Source organism: Thalassophryne amazonica, chromosome 10 (genome assembly GCF_902500255.1).
Source record: "Thalassophryne amazonica chromosome 10, fThaAma1.1, whole genome shotgun sequence".
Lineage (NCBI taxonomy): Eukaryota > Metazoa > Chordata > Actinopteri > Batrachoidiformes > Batrachoididae > Thalassophryne > Thalassophryne amazonica.
This window is the reverse complement of record NC_047112.1, coordinates 91,062,843-91,085,203: the sequence shown is the minus strand read 5'-3', so window position 1 is coordinate 91,085,203 and position 22,361 is coordinate 91,062,843. Positions and strand designations below refer to the sequence as shown.

At 42.2% G+C, this 22,361-nt stretch overlaps 1 protein-coding gene across 2 annotated transcripts in view; it reads right to left on the bottom strand.

Annotated features, from left to right (window-relative positions):
• kdr (kinase insert domain receptor (a type III receptor tyrosine kinase)) overlaps positions 1 to 14,577 on the bottom strand; it is a 62,422-nt gene extending 47,845 nt beyond the window's left edge. For both annotated transcript variants that reach the window (XM_034180499.1, XM_034180500.1), the window contains exons 1-6: positions 14,334 to 14,577; positions 13,499 to 13,592; positions 13,212 to 13,414; positions 10,337 to 10,458; positions 7,144 to 7,306; positions 5,231 to 5,370 (exon numbers count right to left, since the gene is read on the bottom strand). In XM_034180499.1, coding sequence (XP_034036390.1) covers positions 5,231 to 5,370; positions 7,144 to 7,306; positions 10,337 to 10,458; positions 13,212 to 13,414; positions 13,499 to 13,592; positions 14,334 to 14,397 — 786 coding nt within the window. In that variant the 5' untranslated portion in view covers positions 14,398 to 14,577. The remainder of the gene's footprint in view (positions 1 to 5,230; positions 5,371 to 7,143; positions 7,307 to 10,336; positions 10,459 to 13,211; positions 13,415 to 13,498; positions 13,593 to 14,333) is intronic.
• Positions 14,578 to 22,361: the final 7,784 nt, after the last annotated feature.

The window sequence follows — 22,361 nt, the reverse complement described above, 5'->3', positions numbered from 1 at the left end:
AACCATCTGTCAACCTTCCCCAGGTGAAACGTTCTCCAGCCCCTGTGGTCCACAACACTGAGGCACCTGCTGGCTGGACCATATCTAGAGAAAAGTGCCACATGGCAAAAAGGTCATAGCCGACATCCCCTCATAATGCAAGCGACATAATCTTAGTCTCTTGAAGTAATTTTTGATTTTAATTCCAGCGGCACCCAAGGATCCTCCAAAGATACCAAGTACCAACGTCATCCAGTCATCACCTAAGGTCACTGCTTAGTGTCCAAGTCTGACAACCTGTTGGGAAAGTGTCAGTACACGGACCCACAACAGGGGGCGCAATGAACGGACAATGGAGAAAGTCAAATAACAAGGCTTTACTGTTGTGAACGTGCACAACGAATACAACCAATCACGAAATGGACAACAGTCAATTCACAAAAGTGTCGTGTGGGCAGGCTCGAAGATAGGAGACGCCTCTCCAAGGTAAGACCCGAACCACACGGCTTCCTCCGCCACAGGACCCCGGAAATACTGGAGCCGCCAAGTCCCGAACTCCCAGGTGGCCACTGCCTCCGCGTGTCGGACCTGGTACTGCTGGCGAGGAACAAAGAACAGTTAGATGGGGGCGCGTTTGCACCCAAGACTCCGAACAGCAGGGAAGTTACCTCCACCTCTCGTTGGAACAGTAATCCACAAGCTATACACTAATCCAAAAGGATACACTCCGTCAGCTTTGATACGTTACCTCGTAGGTAGAAACGATATCTCGGCAATGAGGTGGAGGTGCCGTCCTGCTGATATACCCCACAGATGATTGCCGTCAGCTGTCTCAGGTGATGGGTGACAGCTGTCACCGTAGCTGCTCACGTGAGGCGGCGGCGCCCTCTGGTGCCTGGAGCCCGCACTCCAGGCAGGGCGCCCTCTGGTGGTGGTGGGCCAGCAGTACCTCCTCTTCAGCGGCCCACACAACACAACCATACAGTAAGACAGGACGCAGTAGGACACTAAAGACTTGGACTTATATCTGGACTTCTGCTTGATCTGTACAGTGAGGAAAATAAGTATTTGAACACCCTGCGGTTTTGCAAGTTCTCCCACTTAGAAATCATGGAAGGGTCTGACATTTTCATCTTAGGTGCATGTCCACTGTGAGAGACATAATCTAAAAAAAAAAAAAAATCCAGAAATCACAATGTATGATTTTTTTAATAATTTATTTGTATGTTACTGCTGCAAATAAGTATTTGAAGTTGACCCCCTACCAACCAGCAAGAATTCTGGCTCACACAGACCTGTTAATTTTTCTTTAAGAAGCCCTCTTATTCTGCACTCTTTACCTGTACTGACTGCACCTGTTTGAACTTGTTACCTGTATAAAAGACACCTGTTCACACACTCAATCAATCACACTCCAACCTGTCCACCATAGCCAAGACCAAAGAGCTGTCTAAGGACACCAGGGACAAAACTGTAGACCTGCACAAGTCTGGGATGGACTACAGGACAACAGGCAAGCAGCTTGGTAGAAGACAACAACTGTTATGATTATTTATTAGAAAGTGGAAGAAACACAAGATGACTGTCAATCTCCCTCGGTCTGGGATTCCATGCAAGATCTCACTTTGTGAGGATAGGATGATTCTGAGAAAGCTCAGAACTACACAGGAGGACCTGGTCAATGACCTGAAGAGAGCTGGGACCACAGTCACAAAGATTACATTAGTAACACATGATGCTGTCATGGTTTAAAATCCTGCAGGGCAGCAAGGTCCCCCTGCTCAAGCCAGCACATGTCCAGGCCCATTTGAAGTTCACCGGTGACCATCTGGATGATCCAGAGGAGGCATGGGAGAAGGTCATGTGGTCAGATGAGACCAGAATAGAGCTTTTTGGAATCAACTCCACTTACCATGTTTAGAGGATGAGAACAACCCCAAGAAAACCATCCCAACCGTGAAGCACGGGGGTGGAAACATCATACTCTGGGGGTGCTCTTCTGCAAAGGGGACAGGATGACTGCACCGTATTGAAGGGAGGACGGATGGGGTCATGTATTGCGAGATTTTGGCAAACAACCTCCTTCCTTCAGTAAGAGCATTGAAGATGGGTCATTGTTGGGTCTATTTCTGTTGGTGTGCTGCACACTGCCAGAAGTGCAACAATTTGACCTGATACCAACTAAGTATTCAAAGATCTGTGGCCTATATTTGGACTGACTATGCTGAATATGATTAACCTGTCGCTTACTTCAGATTCTGTTCCAACATGTCTTAAATCTGCAGTGATCAAACTGATTCATAAACCTAACTTAGTTCCAGGTTCATTGATAAATTATAGACCAATACCAAATCTTTCCTTACACTCTAAAATTTGTAAAAAAAAAAAAAAAAAACGGGTTTCACAGCATATGGATTATGTTACACAGACATCAGTTTGATCAGCTAACGATAATGTCGAGCTTTCATCATAGCGATTAAGCAAAAATCTTGGGGTGATCGATGATCCCACATTGTCCTTTAATCTACACATTTAAAAAAATTACAACAAGTGTGTTCTAACACTACCATAAAATTGTAAAGATTCAACCTATTCTGTCTATGGTGGATGCAGAGACACTGATTCTTGCCTTTGTCCCTTCCAGAATAGATGATTGAAATGTCTTATTTTCTGGCTTACTGCAGACAAGCATAAGAGGTTTTGAAATTGGTCAAAATACTGCTGCTTGAGTTCTCACTAGGAAAAGGAAGCTTGATTATTTTGCCCCAGTTTGGGCCTCCCTCCATGGGCTCCCCTTTCCTGTGAGGTCAGACTGTAAGGTTGTGTTATTAACAAACAAAATCCTTTCATGAGCTGGTGGTTCCTCCCTATCTGGCTGATCTAATTTAACCTTGTGTATCGGTCCATGTGCTACGTTCTCAGGATGCATTCTAAAACTTACAAAGAACGCTGGTTACAGAGCTTTTTCTTATTGTGCACCTGTTGTGTGGAAGAGTCTACCTGCTGAGATAAAAAAGTCATTCAAATCCAGATTAAAGACTTGTTTGTTTTCTCTTTTGCGTGACTAATATGGACGTCTTGTGTTGAATTCCCCTCTATCTTAAATTTAAGTTAATATTAGCATACCTGGACTCACCATATGTAAATGCTGAGATTGTTAGTGAAATTACTGGCTGTCACGTTGGCAATCTGTCTGTTTTTTACTGCTGTAAAACCTTGTTCCTGTGAGTTATTTGTAATAGCTGATTTCTTCTTGCCTGACGTGCTGCGGTCAAGTACGCTGCGGGATCGACATTACCGCAGGCCACAAGACGTAACCTGGGGGCGGAGTCTGGGCATGTCCTGTCTGCTCTTACTAAGGTACCTTGAGGGATTGTGATTAATTATGACTAACTGTGGGAGATAATGCCCAATGGATTTTAAAAATTTAATAATTCCCGATTCCATGGTTACACAAAGGTTGATAGGATCATTGACCAATCAGCAAAATCCTGTACTCATCTATTGTTGAATTCCAGAGAAGGTCTTTGGTATTTTATCAGAGTGAAGTTGGTTACCAGTTACTTATTCAGACACTTATTCTGCAAAAAATATTTTTTTATTATTATTATTTGGTATGAATGACATCCAATGGATCCACAGAGATGCATAATATAGGAAATTGGATTGAAACTGTGAATATCTGTCAGTCCAGTCCAGGCACTTATTCAACCAAAAAAAAAAAAATGTTTATTTTTTTGGTCAGAATGGCATTCATTTGGTTCAAAGACCTGAGTAATATAGGTTTGGGGCAGAAATATGGCAAACCATTGAAAATCAGGTTGAAATTGCAACTATGTGGCTGGATTTCTGTCCAGTCCAGTCCAGACACTTATTCGACCAAAAAAAAAAAAAAAAAAAATTGTTCAATTTTTGGTAAGAATACTGTTCATTTAGTTTATATTATTCATGTCATTTTTAAATGACATGAATAATATAGGTTTTGACTGAAAAAAATTGTGTTACAACTAGGGAGGAGGAAGGGTAATGAGGGTTAGGGTGTTTTTGTTTTTTCCTTCGGCTTGTAAATATATAGTATTTTGTATGTAAGTAGGTATGTGAAGGTGTATATTTATGTTTGTGTATATATATGTGTATATGTGTATGTATGTTGATGTGTGTATGTATATATATATGTGTATGTATATGTATATATATATATATATATTGATATCGATTTAGGTGTGTAGGAATCTATGTGTATATGTGGCAAAGGGTATTACTGGTTGTGGGGAAGAAGGGGTAGGGATAAATAAGCTGATGCTTCACCCTACCCCTTTTCGGACATGTTGGGTACACAGTAGGAACTTTTTTGTTGTTGTCTTTACTGATCTATCTTGTAATTGTTGTTGTATCAAATGTTCGAAATAAACAGTTTTCATTCATTCATTCATTCATTCATTCATTCATTCATTCATTCACTATCTGTTTAGTCCAGTCCAGACACTTATTCGGCCAAAAAAAAATTTGTTTATGTTTTTGTCATTTGGTCCAAAGTTATGATTAATAGAGGTTTTGACTGAAAAAAAAATGGATCACAATTAGAAATTGAGCTAAAATTGTGAATTTGGCCAAAGTGTCTGGACTGGACTGGACAGATATTCACAATTTCAGTCTGATTTCCTATATTTTGCATCTCTGTGAATCCATTAGATGTCATTCATACCAAAAATATTAAGTAAAAAAAATTTGCAGAATAAGTGTCTGAATAAGTAACTAGTAAGTGGTAACCAACTTCACTCTGGTTTGTAAACCTAAAGCCTCCCACAGGTTACTATACACCATCAAGAAGCAACACAGCTACACTTCAGCCTGGGAGCCTTCATGATTTCTTGTTACATTTTTCATCGAAAATATCGCACTTGGGCTAATTTTGTTCCGGAGACAGACATGACTTCTGCAGATAATCATATACTGCCATTACGTCGAAACATATTGATGACAGAACATTGCAAAGGCTACTTTCCTGGTGTTGGGTTCAGGGCACTACCCTGAACATCTCTGCTTTCATAAGGTTAAGGCACAAAGAAATTAATACATGCAAGGACAAAAAGAAGTGTGATATGGCACTTCTTATACCTCTGTCCTCAGCTTTCTTCAAACAGGCTGATTTTGGTATCAGTGTGATTAAACACGTGACAATATTTAATCACACTGGATTCATTAACGCTGCCTTTCCAATCCACTATTAGGAAAAGGTTCAAACACCTACCAAAGCCTGACCAGAGTGTGTCCAGTTGAATCCAAGGCCAACATTGAGCTCAGTGGTTGCAGTGCAGCTAAGCACCAGCCGTTCCCCCACAGACAGCCTTACATCAGTGGGAGTCAGGGTGAGGTTATAGATCTTGTATCCTGCGGAAAAGGGAGGGACGACATGGCAGTCAGCCGACAGCCTATTGTTCTCTTGAGATTACAGTCTCTCTTTCTTCACTCGAGACTTTACACAAGATGGTTTCTTTATGTGCCAGTATGCATGTCATTTAATAAAACAGCTACAATCTACAACCCCAATTCCTGTGGGACGTTGTGTAAAATGTAAATAAAAACAGAATACAATGATTTGCGAATCCTCTTCAACCTATATTCAATTGAATACACCACAAAGACAAGATATTTAATGTTCAAACTGATAAACGTTGTTGTTTTTGTGCAAATATTTGCTCATTTTGAAATAGATGCCTGCAACATATTTCAAAAAAGTTGGCACGGGGCAACAAAAGACTTGGAAAGTTGATGAATGCTCAAAGAACACCTAATTGGAAACAGGTGAGTGTCATGATTGGGTATAAAAGGAGCATCCCCAAAAGTCTCAGCCATTCACAAGCAAAGATGGAGCGAGGATCACCACTGTGTGAACAACTGCATGAAAAAAATAGTTCAATATTTTAAGAACAATGTTTCTCAACATTCATTTGCAAGGAATTTAGGGATTCCATCATCTACAGTTCATAATATAATCAGAAGATTCAGAGAATCTGGAGAACCTTCTACACGTAAGCGACAACACCGAAAACCAACATTGAATGTCCATGACCTGCGAACCCTCAGGCAGCACTGCATTAAAAACCGGCATTATTGTGTAAAGGATCTTACTGTGTGGTCTCAGGAACACTTCAGAAAACCATTGTCAGTTAACACAGTTCGTCGCTACATCTACAAGTGCAAGTTAAAACTCCACCGTGCAAAGTGAAAGCCATACATCAACAACATCCAGAAACGCCGCCGCCTTCTCTGGACCTGAGCTCATTTGAAATGGACAGACACAAAGTGGAAAAGTGTGCTGTGGTCTGATGAGTCCATATTTCAAATTGTTTTTGGAAATCATGGATGTTGTGTCCTCTGGACAAAAGAGGAAAAAGACCATCCAGATTGTTACCAGCACAAAGTTCAAAAGACAGCATCTGTGATGGTATGGGGGTGTGTTAGTGCCCATGGCATGAGCAACTTACACATCTGTAATGGCACCATCAATGCTGAAAGGTACATCCAGGTTTTGGAGCAACACTTGCTGCCATCCAAGCAAGGTCTTTTTCAGGGACGTCCCTGCTTATTTCAGCAAGACAATGCCAAGCCACATTCTGCACGTGTTACAACAGCGTGGCTTCGTAGTAAAAGAGTGCGGGTACTAGACTGGCCTGCCTGCAGTCCAGACCTGTCGCCCATTGAAAATGTGTGCATTATGGTGCATTATGAAGCGCAAAATATGACAACAGAGACTGCGGACCGTTGAACAACTGAAGTCGTACATCAAGCAAGAATGGGAAAGAATTTCACCTACAAAGCTTCAACAATTAGTGTCCTCAGTTCCCAAACGCTTATTGAGTGTTGTTAGAAGGAAAGGTGATGTAACACATACCACTGTCCCAACTTTTTTGAAACATGTTGCACACAAACAATATTTGCACAAAAACAATAAAGTTTACCAGTTTGAACATGAAATATTTTGTCTTTGTGGTGTATTCAATTGAATTTAGGTTGAAGAGGATTTGCAAATCATTGTATTCTGTTTTTATTTACATTTTTCACAACGTCCCAACTTCATTGGAGTTGGGGTTGTATTGCCCTAAGTGGTACAAACTCTAGCTGTGACTGAAAACAGGGTGCATGACGCCTGTTCCACCTTACCTACAACAGCAAGAATGTACAAAGGGGACTTGAACACCTCATTGCCTATACGAGTCTGACAGAGCACGACACCGACGTAGCTGATCAGATGACTGGGGATGGTGAACCCTGTCTTAGCATCCCACAGAGAATCCTTCCCGTCAGGATAAAACTCCTTTGCATACTTTGGACAGAAAGAAATTTACAGATAAGACATTTCAAACACAGGAAATAAAGGAAAACATTCACTACACACGTTTATAAATTAACAGCCAATACAAAAGATAGCCTTACGTATTGAAGTGCAATTATAGACACAGCTAACTGAAAAGTTAATGTCAATAAAGTCTTTTAAAATAAAGTCCCATCATCCCCTGCACACCTGGAGTGGTTCTGGCTCAACTAGCTGGTTGTAAATAACGAAAATAAAGTCACTGATCGTCACGTACGAGGACAAAAATGCAAACCAGCATGAACGCTTAATCTTAATGTATATATTGATTTTTTTTTTTTTTTTTGAATCCCAGTACGAATCACACACAGGTTATATGCCATCGATATTTCCATTCCAGAAGGCCCTTAAAGGAAAAGAAAATCCACTGATAACATACAGCTGGGAAGATACACTGTGCTATAAACCCATGATTGATGCTTATCAATGAAAATAAGGAGTTTTTACAACTGAAATATCTGCCTCCGAAAGTCAGCATTTAAGCAGAATTGATCCATCATCGACAATTTTATAAATGCCGCCAGTGACACAATTTTAACCAATCAGAAAAAAAAACCCAGTTCACTTGCGGAACTGCTGTGACGTAGCATGGGCACAAAAAGCTACACATGGCGAACAAGCGCTGATGTAAAAGTCTTCTCTCCCTCTCTTTCTTCCTTGCTCGCCATTTTCCTGCTGAGCAAACACGAAGCTTTTCAACTGCAAAATAAACTAAATTTCTAAATGTATCATGCTCACGGGAGTAAATCTGGGTAAACACTGAAGGATTTTGGTGGATTTTTTTCCCCCATTCAACAGAGAGAAAGTGAATCTCTGTTTGGCTGTTCTCCTCAGCTGTGTTCTGAGTTGCTGTTAAAGCGTTTCACAGCCTCGGGACGTTGAAGCGGCTCATTTTCAGTAACAATTCAGTTCATTTTTTGGAAAATCCGTGCTCAGTGGCACAGATCATTTGAACTCCAGAGCCGGGCGGAAATTTGCCATTACCGGTGGCATAACTCTCGGCTGCGATGTGCGGATGAAACAGCTCACCTACAGCTCAGAAACCTCCCCCCTCCCGCCCTCTCCTCCCGTTCAGCATTAAACAGAGCAAAGAGTAGGCAGCACAAGAGAGGTTTCACAGACGTGGTTTGCCTCCAGTATCGGAAGATCCCGCAGGTTGAATTGGGAAATTCCGATCCGCGAATTACGTCGGTATCGGAACCCGATACCAATCCGGGATGTTGATTGCCACTTACATGCTTTGCCCCTTCTATACTGAAGAGCGACACTTGCGGAATGTTGAACCTCTGTGCCCATGTGACATCACACATCGCTGTTATAGCAGATGGCACGGCAGCCTGCTGGTGGCTTTAGACCAGCCATACAAAAACACTCATACCTTTAACATAAATGATCACATATGCCTGCAACTTTTCATATGGGCTCTCAATATCAGAATCTACCACCCCAATCAGAAATTATGTTAACTTTTCTTTTCCTTTAATTTCCTGATAACTGCGAGGAAACAACAAATCTCTGCCACGCCATATTACCGTGCAACCAGAACCCCACCAGACACGTAAAGTCTCATGGGACACTGAAGTCATCTATAACTACTAATTTGCTAACTGAAAAGGTAACTGTGATAATCCTAAACCGATAGAAAACTAAAACTTTAGCTGTAGCTATCGCTAACCACTAACTTTTATTTTATTTATTTATTTATTTTAACTTTTAATTTAGTGGTGGAGGTAGAGATGTGTAATCAAACACATTTGGATATGGACTATGTGAACCACCTGCACAGATCTGCTAGCATATCATAAAGCCAACTTTCACTATTAAATATTACTTTAATACTTTGGGTTTAACAATGTGATCTTTGACTACGCCCCGTGACTCGATCCCAGATAAGCGGTTGAAGATGAGAAGAAGAGTTTGACTACAATATTCTGTAAAAACCACTCAGAATACTACAGGCCATATGGATTTCTGGCCACAATTTAATGAGGCGCAGAGAGAGGACGCAAAGACAAGGCTGCTAATGCTGTAATGGAACAGAAAGACCCAAACAAAACTTTGCTGCATCATCATCAATGCAAGATCGGTGACTAATGACTATACATGCAAATAAAAAATAAAAATAACTGGTGCAAAAAATGTAAAAGTTGGTGATGTGAGTCGCACAGCGGTGCGAAGCTCACTCTATGGTAGACCAAGGCACAAACCAGAAATGGCACAAAAAATCTGCCTAGTGGGGAAAAAGCCACAAACCGGACAACACTGTTGTAAAAAGCCATAAAAAGCCACAAATGAAGCCGCAAACCACATGGCAAGATGCTGAAGAGCTTCACTTGTTCATGTCCGCAACATATACACATTAAATACTGTTTTCTGAAACAGAATTTTTCTTTAGCAGTAACTGTCCCCTATGGCATTGATGCAACTGATCAATAAGCTCCAGCAGGAACAAAGTGTGTGATTTTAGGGTTTACAACTATTTCTGACTACTAAAATGTATTCAGAAAATGTGAGCAGACAAAGTTAGTAGAACTAAATTTGACAGAAGCTAATTAGCCCACTAATGGTTTTCAAAGTTAGCTGAAAAGCTAATCTGCGCATGAAAATGCTAGGTTTGCTAATTAGCAGTTAGCATAACTGTGCCCATCTTTGCTAATATGTTTGGTAAAACATCTCAGTAGACTGACATGAAATGATTTATCAACCAGTAAACGGGTGCACATTAATCCAAATGGATTTTTTTCCTATTTTGCCACAAAATGTCCAAAAATAAACTAAGTTGACCAAATTAAGGAAGCCTCAAAAATAGGAAAGACAAAGTCACTTGCTAAATAAACCAGTATGAAAGTATGGGATGATGAATGGAAGGATACAGTATGTTCAACCCCAAATATTTTATCAGTTCCTGTCTTTATAACTTTAAAAAATGGTTCTGTTCAGTAAGTTAGAACATGGACAGAGTAGATACAAGGGTGTTCTTACACTGTGAAGCGTCACATTGAGATTCTCCAGTGAACCTCGACATGGTATCACCACTCGCTCTCCTTCACGGATAAACACCACATCAAGTTCCTTCTCAGATGGCACAAACGGCACTTTGTAGTCTAAAATCAGAAAACACACCAATACCAGATGTTTACTTCTACAGCAAGTTTGATAAAATCATGCAAAAGGAACAGAATACAAACTGGACAATACTGACATAAAAGATTTTCTATTACACAGCTGAATATACAGTATAAAATAGGTCAAACAACTACAGGGATTGTATTACGAGGTTTTACAGTAAGATAATATTGATCACTATGTCTTAAAAAGGAAATATCAAAGTTTGTATCCAATAATAGCCCCGACAAAAGTGAGGGAAGCAACCAAGACACCTATGGCAAATCTAAAGAACTATAAGCTTGTGATGTGATTAGAGAAACTGTGCATTATGCAAGTTCTGTCTGCTGCACCACCAGTCACAACTTTATGGTGGAGTGGAACAGACAGGAAAACTGACAAAATTCAGTTTTTGTGAACCACCTACTCGACACTGATTTACCATCCAGTAAAATAGCATTTGTATTTATTGATTTAAATTAAATCCAAGACACATGTTCATGTTTCCATCCACTGACCACCTGAAATTAAACCCTCCAAAAAAAAAAAAAATCTACACTCAAAGCACATCTAAACTGGTTTTCATTTCAGTTATGTTGTGGTACTGTAAAGGCATGATGCCGTTGTCCATATGCTTATGTACTCAACTGCAATGACACAAGCCAAGGCATTGGGTGTAATGATAGTCCAAGCAAGTTTTCGGTACCACTGAAGGTGACCAAACGACACTTAGAATCCAGCCTCAGTGTACCATGGCCTACACAAAAATGTATGATAACCATCCCAGGGTGGTAGCTGTAGCCAGGTAGGGGTCATTTAAGAATTACATAGAAGTCAAAATCTAAAAATGCTCCAATCATGTTGAAACTATATCACATTATTTGTCTGGTCATAACAATTCCAAAAAGGTATAGTTTGGACCATCTATGACAGAATGTTCTGGAGTTATGGGGTTAAAACAGCAAAAATGGTGACAAAGGTCAATTTCAGTTTGAACAGGGGTAAAAAGTTAAAGTTGGTCCAATTTCACTAAAAAATCATGCAAATTGTTGTTTGGGTTGATAGGGTTCTAATAAGGAATAGTTTGCACCATCTGTCATGCTTAGTTATCATGTTACAGGGTAACATACACCACCTGTCATTGAATTCAATGGACATTGACCTTGTTTGACCTTTACTTTCGAGACCAAACATTCAGCACAGTCAAAAGTATTCCATTTATTAATCCTTTTATTTCTACCAATAATCTGCATCATTTTTTACTACGCACAATCATTTTGTACGACCGCAGCAGGAGCTTGGTTCGCATTGCTGGTAGTAAGTCAGACCTGTTTCCAGTGCACGTTGGCCTCCGCCAAGGCTGCCCTTTGTCACCGGGTCTGTTCATTACCTTTATGGACAGAATTTCTAGGCGCAGCCAGGGTGTAGAGGGGGTCCGGTTTGGGAACCGCAGAATCTCATCTCTGCTGTTTGCGGACGATGTGGTTCTGTTGGCTTCATCAAATCAGGACCTTCAGCATGCACTGGGGCGGTTTGCAGCAGAGTGTGAAGCGTCCGGGATGTAAATCACCACCTCCAAATCCGAGGCCATGGTTCTTAACCAGAAAAAGATGCCTTGCCCTCTTCAGGTCGGTGGCGTGTCCTTGCCTCAAGTGGAGGAGTTTAAGTATCTCGGGGTCTTGTTCACAAGCGAGGGACGGATGGAGCGTGAGATCGATAGACGGATCGGTGCAGCATCTGCAGTGATGTGGTCACTGTATCGGACCGTCGTGGTGAAGAGAGAGCTGAGTAGGGGGGCAGAGCTCTCGATTTACCAATCGATCTACGTTCCAACCCTCACCTATGGTCATGAGATTTGGCTCATGACTGAAAAACAAGATCATGAGTACAAGCGGCCGAGATGAGTTTCCTCCGCAGGGTGGCTGGGTGCTCCCTTAGAGATAGGGTGAGGAGTTCGGTCACTCAGGAGGAGCTCGGAGTCGAGCCGCTGCTCCTCCACATCGAAAGGAGCCAGCTGAGGTGGCTCAGGCATCTTTTCCGAATGCCGCCTGGACGCCTTGTTAGAGAGGTGTTCCGGGCACGTCCCATTTGGAGGAGGCCCCGGGGAAGACCCAGGACATGCTGGATGGACTACATCTCTCGGCTGGCTTGGGAAAGCCTCGGGGTTCCCCCGGAGGAGCTGTGGGAGGTGTGTGTGGATCGGGAGGTCTGGGTGACTTTGCTTGAGCTGCTGCCCCCGCGACCCAACTCCGGATAAAGCGGAAGAAAATGGATGGATGGATGGCGCATTTTTACATTTTAACTTCTGTGTAATTCTTCATTGATCCCTACCTGGTTACAGCGACCACCCTGTGATAGTTATCATACATTTTTGTGTAGGCCATGGTACACTGAGGCTGGATTCTAAGTTTCGTTTGGTCACCTTCAGTGGTACCAATCAGTTCAAAATTGATGACTGGCTCCTGGACTATGAGGCTGGTTTAATGCTCCACCACATCATTTGGAAGCTTTTTATCAGCATATCATAAAACCAACCAATCAGATTTTCCCTCATAACTTACATTCAAAGTGAGAAACACCTCTAACATGAGTGGTCACGAGCTGATTCACTTACAGAGTGGTGTTTTCTTTTCAGCCTAACCTAATAACTGTCGATGGTGTCTGAAGGATCCCTCAATTTTTAAACTTCACACATGAAACCGAGTACATCAGCAGCAGTATTTGTCTGTGCAAGTGGAGTTAAGATAAGCACCATGAACAAACACGTAAGCAGCCACTGCTGTCTTGCCATCTTCAGCTCTATGGTCTTGGTACGAGCACTGATACTGTCCAGTTTCATTGACAGTTGCATTGGCGATGTGCAGTGTTATGCAGAAGAACCCTGATCCACTACAGTCACTGGTGAAGAATCGTCGACTTGTAGGAGGGGTCGTCCAAATCAGGTGTTGGCGACCTCTGCCGGATTAAAGCAGGGAGAATCAGGAAGGATCCCATATATGCTTGGATATAACCTAACATGATGGGTTTACAGTGAAATACCTGCAAATGAATTCCACGTTGTCAGATTTGTTCATCCTGTGGATGCCGTAGATGTTCAACGTTGGTGGATCCGGCATAAACCGCAGTTCTATGGCTGGAATAATCATCAACACAAGTCAACCACTGCACAACCATTCAGATGGCATATTTTTGTTCTCAAAATGGAATAATGTGATCTGTGCAAAGCTTTAAGAGAGTAAATCTTGTTACAGCGATGCAACTGAACAGAATGGAATGGAAAATGTTTGGAAATTTCGGTGACACAGAGCCATTTTTCCAGTCGCAGCAAATGGTGGAGCTGTGTCAAAACAGGAAGCAAAGGAAGATGGGCCGGGTCAGGCTCAATAGGCCAGCAGTGTGTGGCCTTTAGGTGGAGTTCCTGTTTCTGAGGATACATGCTGACCCCTGCCTCCCCCTGAGGTTGTAACTCATGTTTTATACGGAAAAAAATTGTCTGTTAGTCTGATTTACTGCAGAAATTAGTCTTAATTTAAGACAATTGAACTCATTAAAATATAAGTCCGAGTACTTCAGAAAGGTATTCATGGATCTGGCTGTAAAAGTGATTTGAACAAAGAAATAATTTGCTCCATCACTTATGGGCCCTAACAATGGATCAGCTGTGTATACTGTCAAAGTGGCTGTGATTCCCAAACAGTTAATGTGTTATTGTGGATAAACCACTTGAATTAAAACCCAAAGGTGATGTACAGAGGCAAAAGTGCCTATGTCGCTGTCCAAATACTTATGGACTCAATGTTATAGTCATCGGAATGCCATACAAGACTACTCAACATTTCAGACAGAAACCGTAGTAATTATTTCATCCTCTTACCGGTGACCGAACACATTTCCAGGACAAAAGCAACAAGCGGAATGACGGAGGCTGCCTGTGCCATCGTCCCACAGAAGGCACAGTGTCCACGTGAACATCCAACAAAAAGTTATACCTACAGCCTCACTAACGTATCCATTGACTGACAGCGATTCAAAATCCACTCAACAAAAGTTTCCCACATCAAAACATCAACGCCACATCAAAACATGAGAGGGGCCGTGAGCTGTGGCCCTGTCTCCCCGTGGGGCTGAAGCTTTGACTGAGGATGGAGCACAGCGCACAGCCCCGTGCACAGCAGCCTGGAGGAGGAGCATCACGCTCACACTGCTGAAGTGTCCACATGCAGACACCCCTGGACTCAGTGACTGGAAGGGCATTTTAGGGTGAGTGCAGTGTTCACTTTAGGCAGTGGCGGCGCCAAGGGGGAGCTTGGGGGGGGCTTAAGCCTACCCAATAATGACCCAAGCTCCCCCTCAGCCCCCCCAATAATTCTGCCAATAACGTGAATAGCGACTGACATATTTGTGGATCTCAACTGCAGTTTTGCGCTGAGAATGTCTCAGTATTGTGTAACTGAGCAAAGTGATGAATGTGTGTCTTCGGTGATCCACCAATGCTGAATCACCCTTCACAAACAGAATTTTTAGTTTTGCAAATAAACATTTATTTGTAAAAACCCACACACAAGTTACAAATCAGAAATTTGTGTTTGTGGATCACAAAGCACGTGTACAAATCAAAGGATATTTGTAAATCACCCTCTGTGCATTTGCAAGTATTAATGAGACAAATTTAACTCCATACTCCAAAAATTTAGGTTTCCTAAATATTTATTACGGCCACTCTTAAAACTTAACTTATCTTTATTTATACCTATGTGCAAGTTTGCTGAACTTGCAATCATTCTAAGTGATGTGTGTGTGCATTGATACCACATTTTAGAGGAGCACTGGTGACTAAAACATATACCTTAGTATTTATAAAGCAATTTACTATATATTGTTCATTTTGGCAACATTTTGTGGAGCCCCTCCAACTTTTACCTCAGCCCCCCCTCAGCCCCTCCAACAGAAATTTCCTGAGCAGCGCAGTGACTTGGTTGGTGGCTGATGGCCGGTGGGTACCTGCTCCAGTGGGACTTGAGGAAGGCCGAATAGTAGACGGCGAGTGGTAGCAGCACCAGAAACACCCAGAGCAAGAGGGTCGAGAAGAACTCTGTAATGACTGGGCTCTGTATGGAGAAAACGATGAGTTCCCCAGAGCGAAATGGGTTAAAATCAGGTTTTGGCCCAGTTCAAGGAGCGAAAACAAAAACCAGAAACACAAAACCACAAACTTTACATTTTTATGTTCCGGAACAGAAACATTTATTTTAATTTAGGGGTGTGCAGATCCGTTATTTTAAGTTGGTATTGGTCTGATGTTGGCTAAAATTACTGGATTGTAATTTTTTTTTTTTTTTTTTTCCCTTTTTTGAAGGATGGGGTGGAGAGGGGGCAAATTTGAGATGTGGGAATCGACCGCTTGTCTGCTTTGGCGGTTGTCATTCAGGACCCAAGGCTGTTCTGTGGTGTTGTAGATGCAGCAAAGTGCAGCATCAGCACATGCTCCCTGGCTTGATTTGATCTCTTAAACCTATAAAACTAAAATTATTTGTCTAACAATGTTTGATTCATGTTAAGCGAGAGAGAGAGAGAGAAAGAGAGAGCGAGAGAGAGAGAGAGAGAGAGAGAGAGACCTTACAATAATTGGAATTTCTTATAAGTGTGTGTTGCACATAGATTGAAGTGGCAAACTTCTATTTTGACACCCTCCCAAAAATCTGACTTATTGTAGTTCCTTGACTGGCCGACTGAGCCTGGCTCCAAAACAGAGCACATTCCCATAGAACTCCATGTTAAAGTGTCCAACTTTAGAGCAGAAACAAACATGTTTATAGCCTGGTACAGGCAATGGTTTTGGTCACTATGGATAGTTTCCTCCTCCATCACAATTGTACAAAGGGTGAATTTTCCCGTAACATCTTAGTTCAAGACAGTTTAAGCCATAAAGTTCTGTATAATTGTGAGTGTGGTTGATTTGAGCACCAACGCCTGAGCCTCCTCCTCTCATAGCATCTGTTGTGTTATGTATTGCTGTGTCCATAGGACCTTTGTGGCCGGGACGGCGGTGGGATCAAACCGCGGACGGCTCACACTGAAGACCATTCCTCTACCAGGTCAGGCAAAGGGGAATTCCCCTTTAGCCAACCTAGCGGGAACGTCTTTTCAATCAGGACCCAGGGCCTTCATCCTTCTTCTTCTTCTTTGTCTTTCGGCTGTTTCCGTTAGGGGTCGCCACAGCAGATCAATCGTTTCCATCTCACCCTGTCCTCTGTATCTTCCTCTGTCACACCAACCACCTGCATGTCCTCTCTCAGCACATCCATGAACCTCCTCTTTGGCCTCCCTCTTCTCCTCCTGCCTGGAGGCTCCATCATCAGCATCCTTCTCCCTATATACCCTGGGTCCCTCCTCTGCACATGTCCAAACCATCTCAATCTCTCCTCTCTGTCTCCAAACCGTCCCACCTGAGCTGTCCCTCTGATATGCTCATTCATAATCTTGTCCATTCTTGTCACTCCCAAAGAGAATCTCAACATCTTCAGCTCTGCCACCTCCAGCTCCGCCTCCTGCCTTTTTGTTAGTGCCACCGTCTCTAAACCGTACAACATAGCTGGTCTCACTACTGTTTTGTAAACTTTCCCCTTCACTCTTGCTGATATTCTTCGGTCGCAAATCACTCCTGTCACCTTTCTCCACCCACTCCACCCTGCCTGCACTCTCTTCTTCACCTCTTTACTACACCTTCCATTACTTTGAACAGTTGACCCCAAATATTTAAACTCGTCTACTTTCACCACTTCTACTCCTTGTAACTGCACTATTCCACTGGGCTCCGTCCCATTCACACACATGTACTAAGTCTTGCTTCTACTGACTTTCATTCCCCTTCTCTCCAAAGCATATCTCCACTTCTCCAGACTAGACTCAACTTGCTCTCTACTCTCACTACAGATCACAATGTCATCTGCAAACATCATAGTCCATGGGGACTCCTGTCTGATCTCATCCGTCAACCTGTCCATCACCGCTGCAAACAAGAAAAGACTCAGAGCTGATCCTTGGTGTAATCCCACCTCCACCTTGAATAAGTCTGTCATTCCGACTGCGCATCTCACCACTGTCACACTATTCTTGTACATGTCCTGCACTACCCTAACATACTTCTCTGCCACTCCAGACTTCCTCATACAATACCACAACTCTTCTCTTGGCACCCTATCATAAGCTTTTTCTAAGTCCACAAACACACAGTGTAACTCTTTCTGGCCTTCTCTGTACTTCTCCAACAGTATTCTCAGAGCAAACATTGCATCTGTAGTGCTCTTTCTCGGCATGAAAACATATTGCTGCTCACAGATCTTCACCTGTTTTCTAAGCCTAGCTTCTACTACTCTTTCCCATAACTTCATGCTGTGGCTGATCAGCTTTATGCCTCTGTAGTTACTGCAGCTCTGCACATCACCCTTGTTCTTGAAAATAGGAACCAGCACACTTCGTCTCCACTCCTCAGGCATCCTCTCACTTTCCAAGATTTTATTAAACAATCTGGTTAGAAACTCTACTGCCATCTCTCCTAGACATTTCCATGCCTCCACTGGAATGTCATCTGGACCAACTGCCTTTCCACTCTTCATCTTCTTCATAGTAGCCCTCACTTCTTCCTTGGTAATCTCTTGTACTTCCTGATTTACTCTCACCACATCATCCAGGCTTTTCTCTCGCTCATTTTCTTTATTCATCAGCTCTTCAAAATATTCCCTCCACCTTCTCAGCACACACTCATCACTTGTCAGCACATTACCATGTGCATCTTTTACCACCCTAACCTACTGCACATCCTTTCCAGCTCTGTCCCTTTGTCTGGCCAACCTTCATCCTTAACAATTGGAATATTTTATTACAAACCCTTGAAATAATACGGCTTATTGTGTGGTGAAACGTCCTAAAGGGTCATCTCAGATGTCTCTGTGGTAACATTCATGCTGAGTGAAACTTGTCTTATTTAATGTTCTATGGTAACGTTGGTAGCAGTTTTAGGAGCCGTTGGTAGCTTCATCCGTTAGGTCCACCTTAGGTCCACTTAACATACAATTACTAAGAAAATAAGAGGCTCATACTTTTAAAGTCCACACCAAAGCAAATCATTAGGAGAACCACGGCAAAGTCCCCAAAATATGATTTAATAAACACCTGAACTTTCATCATTTTCATCATAGATACACTTCAACTATGAGAGACAAAATGAAGGGAAAAAAAATCCAAGAAATCACATTATAGGATTATTAAAGAATTTATTTGTAAATTATGGTGGAAAATAAGTATTTGGTCAATAACAAAAATTCAACTCAATACTTTGTAACATAATCTTTGTTGGCAATGACAAAGGTCAAATGTTTCCTGTAAGTCTTCACCAGGTTTGCACACACTGTAGCTGGTATTTTGGCCCATTCCTCCATGCAGATCTCAACTAGAGCAGTGATGTTTTGGGGTTGTCGCTGAGGACCATGGACTTTCAACTCCCTCACCAAATTTTCTATGGGGTTGAGGTCTGGAGACTGGTTTGGCCACTCCAGGACCTTGAAATGCTTTTTACGGAGCCACTCCTTTGTTGCCTGAGCGGTGTGTTTGGGATCATTGTCATGCTAGAAGACCCAGCCATGTTGCACTTGTCACTGATGGAAGGAGGCTTTGTCTTAAAATCTCACGATACATGGCCATGTTCATTCTTCCCTGAACATGGATCAGTCGTCCTGTCCCCTTTGCAGAAAAACAGCCCCAAAGCATGATGTTTCCACCCCCATGCTTCACAGTAGTTATGGTGTTCTTGGAATGCAACTCAGCATTCTTCTTCCTCCAAACATGACGAGTTGAGTTTTTAACAAAGTGTTCTATTTTGGATTCATCTGACCACATGATATTCTCCCAATCCTCTTCTGGATCATCCATATGCTCTCTGGCAAACTTCAGACGGGCCTGGACATGTACTGGCTTAAGCAGGGGGACACGCCTGGCACTGCAGGATTTGAGTCCCTCTGTGCGTAGTGTGTAGCCTTTGTTACTTTGGTACCAGTTCTCTGCAGGTCATTCATCAGGTCCCTCCTTGTAGTTCTGGGATTTTTGCTCACCGTTCTCATGATCATTTTGACCTCACGGGATGACATCTTGTGTAGAGCTCCAGATCGAGGGAGATTATCAATGGTCTTGTATGTCTTCCATTTTCGTACAATTGCTCCCACAGTTGATTTATTCACACCAACCTGCTTAACTATTGTAGATTCACTCTCTACACAGCTCTTTGGTCTTGGCCATGGTTGAGTTTTGAGTCTGACTGTTTGAGGCTGTGGATAGGTGTCTTTTATACAGATAACGAGTTCCAACAGATGCCATTAATACAGGTAACAGGTGGAGGACAGAAGGGCTTCTTAAAGAAGACGTTACAGGTCTGTGAGAGCCAGAAATCTTGCTTGTTTGTGGGTGACCAAATACTTATTTTCCACAATAATTTACAAATAAATTCTTTAATACGAGGTCTGTCAATAAAGTATATGTCCTTTTTATTTTTTTCAAAAACTATATGGATTTCATTCATATGTTTTTACGTCAGACATGCTTGAACCCTCGTGCGCATGCGTGAGTTTTTCCACGCCTGTCGGTGACGTCATTCGCCTGTGAGCACTCCTTGTGGGAGGAGTCGTCCAGCCCCTCGTCGGAATTCCTTTGTCTGAGAAGTTGCTGAGAGACTGGCGCTTTGTTTGATCAAAATTTTTTCTAAACCTGTGAGACACATCGAAGTGGACACGGTTCGAAAAATTAAGCTGGTTTTCGGTGAAAATTTTAACGGCTGATGAGAGATTTTGAGGTGATACTGTCGCTTTAAGGACTTCCCACGGTGCGAGACGTCGCACAGCGCTCTCAGGCGCCGTCATCAGCCTGTTTCAAGCTGAAAACCTCCACATTTCAGGCGCTATTGATCCAGGACGTCGTGAGAGAACAGAGGAGTTTCAGAAGAAGTCGGTTTCAGCATTTTATCCGGATATTCCACTGTTAAAGGAGATTTTTGTAATGAAAGACGTGCGGACGGGTCCGCGCGTTGGCTCGCAGCGGTCGCGACGCTCCGCCACAGGAAAAACACCTCCGTGTTGATAACCATTTGTAAAATCCAGGCGGCTTTTGATGGCTTTCAGTGGAGTGAGTATATGAGAAATTGTTTAACAGCTGGACATGTTCCAACTTGTCCTTAAGGCTTCCAACACAGAGGTGTTTTTCCTGTGGCGGAGCGTCGCGGCGGCTGCGAGCCGACGCTGCAATCCGTCCACATGTCTTTCATTAAAAAAATCCTCCTTTAACAGTGGAATATCCAGATAAAATGCTGAAACCGACCTCTTCTGAAACTTCTCTGTTCTCTCACGACGTCCTGGATCAATAGAGCCTGAAATGTGGAGGTTTCAGCTTGAAACAGGCTGACGACGGCGCCTGAGAGCGCTGCACGACATCTCGCTCCGTGGGAAGTCCTTAAAGCGACAGTATCACCTCAAAATCTCTCATCAGCCGTTAAAATTTTCACCGAAAACCAGCTTAATTTTTCGAACCGTGTCCACTTCGATGTGTCTCACAGGTTTAGAAAAAATTTTGATCAAACAGTCTCTCAGACCTCGTAATCCTACAATGTGATTTCCTGGATTTTTTTTCCTCATTTTGTCTCTCATAGTTGAAGTGTACCTATGATAAAAATTACAGACCTGTCTCATCTTTCTAAGTAGGAGAACTTGCACAATCAGGGACTGACTAAATACTTTTTTACCCCACTGTATATACAAAGGCACTGAATTAACAAAGTCAACATGAGTACATTATAAAGCATCAGAATCAGAGACTGAGTCTGCATGCTGTCTCCTCTCACTGGTACTCACAACTGTGCTGTTATGATCATGTTTTTCATAGAAATTCTAAATTGCCCTCAACATGATGAGTGCCACTTTTCACCTGATCAACAGATGTTTGGTTTCAATGCTGGCATGGATTCAGGAGGCCTCAGGGAGCTGCAGCATATGTCCACATGTTTCCTGGCCTGGTCACTTCTACAGAGACTCTCTGCCCACTAAACCGCCTCCTCCTAGCCAACGCTTCCCGGAGGGCACACCATACAAAAGGCACATTTGGAAAAACTGACAACAATCATTTTCCATTTTTCACTCTGCTTTTGTTTACCACGTTCTCAACAAGAACTGATATTTTTATCAGAGACAAAGCATAAAGGATATTTTGTGAACCACATTGATGTTAATATTTTCCAGGTAATTATATCTGCAACAAATTTGTACGGTGTTTATATCCTAGTGCTTAAAGGCATATTTGTTTTCCAAAATCGCTTTTTATTTACTTTTTACACTCCACGGCCACTTTATTAGGTACACCTTGCTAGTACCAGGTTGGACCTCCTTTTTCTTTCAGAACTGCCTTAATTCTTTGTGGCATACTGTCGATTCAGCAAGGTGTTGGAAACAGTCCTCAGAAATGTTGGTCCATATTGGCATGATAGCGTCATGCGGTTGCCCATTCAACCAGTCTGCCCATTCTCCTCTGACCTCAACATCAACAAGGCATTTTCGTGTACACAACTGCCCCTCACTGGATGTCTTGTCTTTTTCGGACCATTCTCTGCAAACCCTAGAGATGGTTATATGTGGAAATCCCAGACCAGCCTTACTATGGAGCTAAATCAAGGCTAAAAGTTTTGTAATCTGAAAATAAAAAAAAGATTGAAAAAATACATTTTGAAACTGAAAATTAAAGTTGTGTTCTTGAATTTTATAATCATTTAAAAAAGTATTATCAAAATAAAAATAAGTGTAAGATATATATTTTTCAATTTAAATAAATTTTTGATTCAGCTCTGTAATTTTTTTGATCAAATAATTTA